The sequence below is a fragment of the Lactuca virosa genome, chromosome 7, assembly GCF_052849685.1.
Source record: "Lactuca virosa cultivar CGN04683 chromosome 7, Lactuca_virosa_CGN04683_v6, whole genome shotgun sequence".
Classification (NCBI taxonomy): domain Eukaryota; kingdom Viridiplantae; phylum Streptophyta; class Magnoliopsida; order Asterales; family Asteraceae; genus Lactuca; species Lactuca virosa.
This window is the reverse complement of record NC_136432.1, coordinates 51,947,978-51,957,626: the sequence shown is the minus strand read 5'-3', so window position 1 is coordinate 51,957,626 and position 9,649 is coordinate 51,947,978. Positions and strand designations below refer to the sequence as shown.

At 38.6% G+C, this 9,649-nt stretch overlaps 1 protein-coding gene across 1 annotated transcript; it reads right to left on the bottom strand.

Moving 5' to 3' along the window:
- Nucleotides 1-6,621: 6,621 nt before the first annotated feature.
- On the bottom strand, nt 6,622-8,092 carry LOC145123355 (eukaryotic translation initiation factor 4E-1-like). The gene is made up of 5 exons (XM_079058564.1): nt 7,756-8,092; nt 7,244-7,409; nt 7,045-7,170; nt 6,863-6,928; nt 6,622-6,788 (listed from the first exon to the last, which is right to left on the bottom strand). The coding sequence occupies exons 1-5, from the start codon at nt 8,040-8,042 to the stop codon at nt 6,738-6,740; spliced, it is 696 nt and encodes a 231-aa protein (XP_078914690.1). The 5' UTR covers nt 8,043-8,092; the 3' UTR covers nt 6,622-6,737.
- Between the last annotated feature and the right edge of the window lie 1,557 nt (nt 8,093-9,649).

Sequence of the window (9,649 nt, the reverse complement as noted above, 5' to 3'; positions counted from 1 at the left end):
CTAGAACTGAAGATGAGTCTTGCGTGTATGTCAAATCTAGTGGGAGTGTAGTGACCTTCCTAGTCTTGTATGTGGATGACATACTCCTTCCAACTTTGCAAGTAGTTAAGTCTTGGCTTGGGAAATGTATCGCTATGAAGGATCTGGGAGAGGATACTTAGTTTCTTGGAATAAAGATTTACATAAATAGGCAGAAACTTTTACTAGGACTTAGCCATAGTACATACTTGGATAAAATATTGAAACAGTTCAATATGGATAACTCCAAGAAAGGGGACTTACCCATGCATCATATTCTTAAGTTGAGCAAGGCTTAATATCCCAGTAGTGATAAAGAAATAGATATGATGAGTCGAGTCCCATATGCTTATGGTATAGGATTGATCATGTATGTTATGACATGTACTCGACTTGATGTGGCTTATGCTTTGAACATGGTTAGCAGATACCAGGGAAATCTTGGTTTAGCACATTGGACTGTAGTGAAAAATATCCTTTAGTATTTATGAAAACGAAGGATATGATCTTAGTTTTTGGTAGCAAAGATGAGCTTAAGTTGAGTTGTTATAGTGACGGAAGTTTTCAAATAGATCGAGATTATAGTTATTATCAATATTGTTGGGTATTTCTATTAAATGGTGGAGCGGTGACTTTGAAGAGTTCCAAGCAACAAACGGTGGTTGATTCTACTTGTGAATCAGAGTACATCAAAGCAAGCGAGGCAGCAAATGAAGCAATGTGGTTGAAGAATTTTATTGGAGATCTTGGATTTGTTCCATCAATCCAAGAGCCAATAGAGATATTCTGTGACAACGAGGGTGTAGTAGCTTTAACAAAAGAACCAAAGGATCATGGTAGATCCAGGCACATCGAAAGGAAATACCACTACATCAGACATAAAGTAGAAGAAGGCGCACTCATGGTAAAATGTGTGTCATCATAGGATAATACTGTTGATCCTCTTACAAAGGGATTAGGTAAGATCAAGCACTCTGATCACGCTAGGAGCATGGAGTTTAGAGATGATATTATATTCTAGATTTTAGTAGTTAATTGATATTTTGAAACAATATAGCAATAATAAACTGTAATTTAATGGTGATTAATTAAATAAAGATTTATTTATGTTCAAAAGTGTGTGTGTAACACTCGTTTTCCAGAATAGATCGGTGGAGGGTGTAACATCCCAAAAATCATGACCAAAAAATTCGTTTTAATCATTAATAAAATCCATAATTATCAACCATTTCATTCATAAACCAAAATCGTTATATCAAATCAGAGTATCATCTCAAAACATGTTCTTTTATCAGAGTAAACATCCCATGCTAAAACTTCTTGGTGTGTGTGTCATGCAGTCATCCCGAGCTCTTCCCTCCGCTACCGGAAGTACCTGAAACCAAAACTGAAAACTGTAAGCACGAAGCTTAGTGAGTTCCCCAATCTACCGCATACCATACATAATCATATACTTCAAATATTGGGCCTAGCCCGCTTAATCGGGCCCGCCCGGCCTACAGATCTGTCTCTCTTAGGCCCCGCCTGTCTCTGGGCCTCGCCCGCTATGCACATACAAACATATCACATACTAGCACATAAAGGAAACATACTCTACTGTACTACTGTACTAAGGCCTCGCCTAACCTGGGCCCCGCCCCTAGTCTGCTGCTGATGAGCTATGGAACCCCGTCCATACTCCTGCTGTTAGTGAGATACGGGCCCCCGCCCACACTCACTTCTCTCCTATCACGGGCCTCGCCCCTACTCTGCTAATATTGAGATATGGAACCCCATCCATACTCATCTAGTGATGAGATACGGGACCTCGCCCACACTCACCTCCCTACCACGCACATACAAGTATCACAAAGAAACAAGTATAATCTAACATGCACATACAAAACTCCCTCGGGCCTCGCCCGGCATCTGATTGTAATCTGGGACATACAATATATAATGCCTAGAGCTAACCCCCCGGGTCTTCCTACTATACAAACATAATGGGCCGGCATTGGTGCCTTAGACCCATTCACACAGTGAGGAGACTCACCTTGCACTGCTGGAGTCCTGCTGAAACCCCTCTGGCTGCTATCTGGAAATTCCCCGAACTGCTAATCCTTCGGCTCCCCGAGCTACCAATACCCAAATAACACTTAGACCAAAATACTCTCAATAGTCTAACTAGGTCAACCTTGGCCAAAGTCAAAGTCAACGCTCCAAGTTGACCCAACTCGTCGAGTTGCTCCTTCAACTCGCCAAGTCCAATAAGTCAAAATCTTGAAATCGCGATCCAACTCGTCGAGTCAACCCCTGACTCGCCGAGTTCACTAGCTACTCAAGGTCGCGATTTATCGAGTCAACTCGTCGAGTCAGCCCTCAGACTCGCCGATTTCCAGCATAACAAAAACGGGACAGTTCACTTAGACTCGTCGAGTCCCTCCCTGGACGCGCCGAGTCCCTCAGTCTGATTGGCCATCTTAACAGATTAAGCCCTTACACTTCAGATCCAAACCCCAAACTTCGTCTACATGTTGAAGATGCCCTCATGAGGGTAAAGTTTCCAACTTTACCCACTCCTAATCCTTCTTAATGGGTTAAGCTAAAACCCTAGCTCCTTAACACATAACTCTATGTCCAAAACTCTTGTTACTCCAATCCAAGGAATAACAACATAGATCTAGGCCCTATACACCAGAAGGACACATAAAGTCTCTGCCTTTTCTTCCATGCATGGCCTTTTGAGGCTTAAAAGGCCATAACAACTCCTTAAAGCTTGCATGAGGGTTCCAATGGCATAAAGCTTGCAGCTTTATGCCTTAACCACTCTTAGGGACTCCAGATCTGAAAGGATCTTTGCTTGGGACATACTTGCCCCATAGATCAAGCTCCATGGACAAAAACTCTCATAAAGTGGACATAAAGAGATCTAAGAAGCTATAAGTCAAGATGAAGACTTGATTACCAGGAAATGATAGAAATGAGATGGTGTTGCTGGATCTACAAGTTTCTCCTTGAACCTTCAATCTCCTTATTCTTCTTCTAGCCTCCAAGAACACCAAAACACTCAAGAATGGCTCACACACTCACAAAATGATCTAAGGTTTCGTGGGTTAAGTTCTGGACAATGGGGGTCGGGAATGGAACCAAGAGGAGGAGAATAAGATGCTTAAATAGGGTGCCAAGTCCCGAATTTAGGTTTTCCCAAACCCTGGCCAACTCGCTGATTCGGTCCCCCGACTCGTCAAGTAGGTCACTTAACCCGCGACCCGGAATACGCTCCTACTCGTCGAGTCACCCCACCTACTCGACGAGTCGCCTTCTGATTTTGAGGTTTTCCTTTCCTTTCTAGGTCTTCTGAATTCGGGGTGTTATAGAGGGCCTGGGAGATTAAAAGTAAAGTTTTTGGGTAAAGCCTTGTGTCACGACGTGGTGATTGGAGCACCACGTCGTGGCATGCCAAATGCAAGAAGGTGTATCTGGATGGCCGCCATGACGTGGTAGCAGCGGCAACCCAAGCCCATGATCTTTTAGGGTTTTCCCATATTTAAGCCCCTAAACTCAAGGTTTAAGGCATCTTCTTCAACCTCCAACCCTTCCAAACGAAACCCTTACCTCAATTGTTGATTTCTTAAGCTTTCGGTGGTGTTTTTGGTGTCTTGAAAGAGAATGAAGAATCCTTGGTGCATAGATCTAACTTGCAAGTCTCAGCATCATCTTCTAGCACTTACTTTGGACCATTGTGAGTGTTTAAGTTCCAATATTTGTGTTATATGCTTCTAGATCTATGCTTTTTGTGAATTTTCTCCATGTTTGGGAGATTTTGAGTGGATAGATTCCATAAAGTTGGTAACCTTATGGATCCTTGAAGTCCCTTTGAGATGTAGTGTTCCAGATCTGAGATTTGGTAGGGTTGTGGCTCATGCATGAGATTTTTGGCCTTATTTCCACCATTGTTATGACTTATCTTGGAAAAGGCATGCATTGGACATGCATGGCAATAAAGAAACGATTTTTATGACTCATTGGGTATAAGGAAGCCTTATGGAGGAGATAAGTGTGTGTCGTAATAGATTAAGGGCTTAATCAAATAAGTTGTCTAGGATTAGTTCCCACGACGTGGCAATATGCTCATCACGTCATGACGTATGAGGTTCTTGCGACTGTTTTGTCCTGATGTTCCCACGACGTGGCCAAGAGTCCTCCATGTCATGGTGGGAGTTGAATGTTGCATTTTGTCGATCGTTAACCGTTGGCTTTTTGACCAGTTTGACTTCGAGTCAAACATGAAGTAATTGGGTTATTGATTAAGGTTCCAGGTGCTAGTCGGTTCGCGTGAGCGATCAGTGCATGGAGTGAGTGTGTTGTTGTGTTTCCTTGGGTCTTCGATTCAGGTGATTTTCCTCACTTTACTATGTATTACAGTGTATATCCTTCTGTGCCAGGATATAGGAGTAGTGGTAGTGGAGTGCCCTAGGGGATGTATCTAGTCACGTAGGATAGCCTGAGAGCTCCTGATCTAGGATTTCTTTCATGTTCCTTGTTTTTTGTGGCACTAGAGTGGGATTACATGTTCGAATGTCTATCTCACCTTTGGTTGCATATAGCTATGCATTCCTTGGAGATCTACCAATAGTAGCGTAGTATACTGTATGAAGCATGGTATGTGGTAGTGAGTTGTTATACAGGTAGACTAGGGTAGATAGTTATCTGTGTTTATATGTTTACTTGATTGCTTGTTTGTTGCATATGTCGACATATTGTGGATGATTGGGTTGAGGCAGTCCTGCTTTGTGTTGTAGGCCAAGAAACCCAGGTGGGCCAGCGGTGTGCTATAGGCCAGTTGTGGGTCAACTGTATGCTGAGAAAGGGCACTCCATGTGAGCTGTAGGCCTTACAAGGCGGGTCAGTCAGACTGTAGGCTAAGAAGTGGTACAGGGATGTTGTAGGCCTTGCGAGGCAGACCAGACAAACTTAAGGATCATGTGTGCATGCATTGTATGTATATTGTGGTGTGTGGTATTTTGGAGGAACTCACTAATCTTTATCTTCCAATTATGGATTAAATGTTTTTCAGGTACCATTGGTGACCGTGGGAAGGCGAAGGCATAACTATACACATTCATCTGCAACCATGGAGATTTCGTATTTATTACATTTCTCTGCTTTTCAAACAAATGTATTTTGGAACAAATGGTTTTCTTAATTGAGATTTTATAAACGTAATGTTTTAACTTAATTAAAAATGAAAAACTTTATTGTGAAAATGGGACGTTACAAGTTGGTACCAGAAGCCTGGTTTGAGGGATTTTGAGAAACACGTATGTGAATCCAAACTCAAACTAGGATCCAAGAATTTTCACAAATGATTTTGAAAAAGAAATTGTAATAAAATGGTTGGCTTGGAGACATGGGCTCGGTCTCTTGACATGTTCTTGTATGATTGTTGGCTTAGGATCGTGGACGTGGACCTCTAACTCAACCTTGGTTTTACAAGTAGATATGATGTGTACTGTCAGCCAGAACCCAAACAGGAAGCGATTCTCATAATACCCATACTTGTTACATATGTTGAATTTAAGCTTGTTGATATGTGAATTGTTATAAATACATGCTATTGGATAAGCTAAGGATCCCTTCAGGAACTGTAGGATAGTATTGCCTGACTTTAGTGATGCCTTATAGCCTAGGGATTTGCTTGTTATGTGCTATTTGATTATGTTATTGTTAGGTGTATGTTGTATTGTTATATACGATTAGGATTATATAGCCCTATAATGATTGGCTTAGTTTTATTTTATGTTCCTTGTTTGGTTGTGGACTTAGGGTAGAGTCATTTATTTGATAGTCCATTTGATCTTGTATTGTGTACAACTTGCATGCGCGAAGGCAACCAGTAGAACAGAACCGTGATTGGGGAGAATCCTAGGAGGAGCGTCTATGAAGATAGTTGTGGGTATTAGGAGCATGTGGGTGTTAGTGTGTCTAGGTGTGGTCTAGTGTAGTGAGTTATTTTTTTGTGCAAATCGAACTTCTAAACCACAATAACATCTCCTGAAATGGTAACTATGCCCTTTTCGCTGACTTGTAAGTGAGTTTGAACCATTGGACCGACCTTCATTTATTTTTTGTATAAATTAAGCTTCTAAACCACAATAATATTTCCTAAATCAGTCAATTGGTTGATATTGCAACAAAATTATAAATGTAATGACATAATTGAGAAAAAAAAATCGATGTCAAAATCGAAATTTTATAGTAATATAGTGACTTTTCTGCTATTTGCCCAATATAAAATCTATATATGGTTTGTTTCAGTGAAAATGGGATTAACGAGACAAAGGAAATTTTTGGTGTCTTCCATGTACATGAAGAAATTTTTTAGTTCTTTTAGGTTAAGTTGATTTAAATATTTAAGTCTAATCTTTTTTACCATTGGATAACGATTGTAATATAACCAGTCCATGACCAGGTTTGAGGTTACAGTTATAAACTGTAACTTGGTCATAGAGCAAGTTTTATGAGGTCCTAAGAAGAAGGACATGCAATGCATGTCGAATCCAGTTTTAATTGGTCCATTCGAACCCATTTTATAAAGATTGTGATCAAGTAATCAAACTGGAACTAAAAAATCAATCTAACTAAACTAAAAACCAAATTGACATGTAACACTTCGATCCCAAATCAAACCATAAACCGAATGCAGCATTCATGTAAATCTTTGAGAAATGTTGCCCACATCATGTCGTGTATTTATTTTTGGCACCTCTATCAAGTTTCTTTGCATCCTCCTGAATGTGATACACACAATTATTAGTCAAAATCAAATGACTTGCATGGATTAAAAATACACACACACGCTTACATGGAATATGAACCCTATGACATCATTGTAATCAAGAAATTCCTTCCATTGCCTCCCAATACTCATCTGCAAACAAGCCCACAACATTTTTTTACATTTATATATCTAAACTTTGTCAAATTCGTATCAAAATTACATTACAATGGTTTATGAAATTGAATCAAGAATAGTCTAAAAAGTACCTGAGCAGCCTCATTGGCAGCATTCTTGGTCCAGAGAGCTATCTTTTCTTGCCTTGATCTAACATTTACAACTGCACCACATATCTCATCTCCATGATCAAACTGTTCTCCGATCATTGCTAGCAACTTTCATATAAGAAAGATGTTAGAGCAAACATAATAACATGAATTCATATGAGTATATATCTGTGTAGAATACCGTATAGAGCCAACATGTGTCGGATTTTGACTTGGGAAAAGTCATGGTCCACTTTCCACCAGGAGCACAAACGGGATCCTCCCATTTAGGTTCAATTCTGTTTTTGAAACAATGGAGATCTGCTCCTGCAGTCAATCTGCTTGGTTTATGTAAATTGTTGTAAAGGCTGCATGGATAACAAGCAAACAGATTAGAGAATTGCATCTGCAGATTCATCTTGTAAACATGATTGTATTCAATAAGATAGCCACAGTTCCATGGACGTCTTTTAGGTTTCTTTAATATACGATAATCTAAAGAGAAATCTTCAAAATATGGTCTAATTCACCGAGTTTCATCTGACTTTACTAATTGATTTCGTTTAGCATTTTGGAAACCGGACCAAAGTATTATAATGATTGAGAAAAAGAGAGAAATCGACAAGTTAGAACCTATCTGATTCACCTTAATATAACGAAGAAAGCATATTTTAGAAACGATCACAGAATTCAGAAACATAAACATGAACATACCTCCAGAATTCTTCAACAGTGGAGAAAGTGTAGATTGGACGGATCGAACTACCCCAAGCGACCTGCTTAGACTTCGCAGAAGGATTATCGAACCAAAATGTCCATGAATGCTCAAGCGGATGGCGTTTGGTTATGTCCTTGCCAGGTCTCGGAGACGTATCCCCACCACCGCCATTCTCTCCGCCTTCTTTCCGCCGTTCTTCTTCTTCTCCGTCCGATCGAACACCCCTGTGTTTACTCGCATCATTCGTCTTTTGCTCCTCCGATTTCTCTACCTCTTCCACCATCTTTCTATCTCTCTCTCGAATAATGTTTCTCTCTCTAATCAGAAACAATAACTGAAATTTCTCTCTCTAATCAGAAATAATAACTGAATCTGTTTATGGATTGAAATTCTGTTAAGCTTATTGGGCCGGACCCAGTGTCTACTCACACTCAAGCCCAATTAAACCTTGTTTTTATTTTTAATAAACAATTTCAGTCTTTTATCTAAAAATCGTTATAAAAAAAATTTGTGAGAAAAAAACAGCGATAAGTTGTTTTATTATTTAATACACTAAATGCCTACGAAAAAGTTCAAATTATCAGTGCCCAATCCAAAATAGCCGATGTGATATATCTTATGTTGGTCGGAAATTATTTATTGTAAGTGTTTGTAGCATGCTACCCAATTTTAATTAGTAAATAATGGCTTAAATGAAAATGTTCTTTAATAGTAACCATATAAGGGCTCTTCCCTAATTAGTTGAATGTCATTGTAATATGTTTGTAAGATATTGTCTTGTTTTGTATCGTTTTGGTAAGAAGAATGAAAATGATGGAAATAATATATTAGTGTTCAAAATACAAAAAAAAAAAAAAAAAAAAAAAAAAAAAAAAAAACTGTTTTATCATAAGATACATAAAGCATGTTACATAATTCAAGGATAGACTTCCAATGCTTCTAGTACATCGGCGTTATAATAAAACATCAAACTTCTGCATTGTTGGCCAATAAAATTTGCCTCTATAGTTGGGGTCAGCACATGTGCATTTTTAATTCTTTTCCACTAACTTGATGCAACAACATTAGCAGTAACTACACAGACAAGTGTTGCAAAAGTCAGCTTACGCGACCGATTAATCGGAATCGGGTAGAGGCCTAGGCGCCTAATTAGGAATCGGTCAAACTTGGTCAAAATCGGTCGAATTCGGTTAAAATCTGAAAAATTCGGAATCGGAAAAACTCGGAAATTTTTACTTTTTTTTAGAAAAAAAAATCTATAATTATTATATATATATATATATATATATATATATATATATATATATATTAAAGTTATGAAAAGTTTTAACAGTAAAGTGTCACCTTTTTTGTCAATTTTGGTCCTCCAACTTACAACATTGACCATTCATCTTTATGCTTTTGTTCACAAACAACCCTTTCACTTTGGTTTGAATTTTTCATAACCCTCGCCTTTTATTACATATTATTAGTATTTAGTCTTTTGGCAGAAATGGTCCCTCATTATTATTATTATTATTGTTAGACAAAATTACACGATTGGACCATGTGGTTTACCAGATTTAACATTCTTTTTTTGGTTTTAAATTAATGTTTTATTTATTAGAAAATACTCACCCAATACCATAAACCCACCCACCATCTGCCATCACCACCACCACCACCGCCAAAATTACATAAATGGTCCATATGGTTTACTCATGGTGACAAATTCAGTCCCTACTACCTGAAAAGACCAAATTACTCTCACATTAACGGACAAAAAGCAACCAACATGCTACTTTACTTTACAAAGCAATAACTTCCGACCCCGGCAACGCCGGGGAATCTTTTCTAGTTGTTATTAATATTCATCTATTTTGTTATAATTTTTAATAAACTTGTTATATT

Excerpts from the sequence above, each read along its gene's own strand:
- LOC145123355 (XM_079058564.1), bottom strand. The coding sequence starts at position 8,042 with ATGGTGGAAGAGGTAGAGAAATCGGAGGAGCAAAAGACGAATGATGCG. Across the intron at positions 7,410-7,755 it reads ACTGTTGAAGAATTCTGGAG|CCTTTACAACAATTTACATA; the intron begins GTATGTTCATGT and ends TTATCCATGCAG. Across the intron at positions 6,929-7,044 it reads CTGCCAATGAGGCTGCTCAG|ATGAGTATTGGGAGGCAATG; the intron begins GTACTTTTTAGA and ends GCTTGTTTGCAG.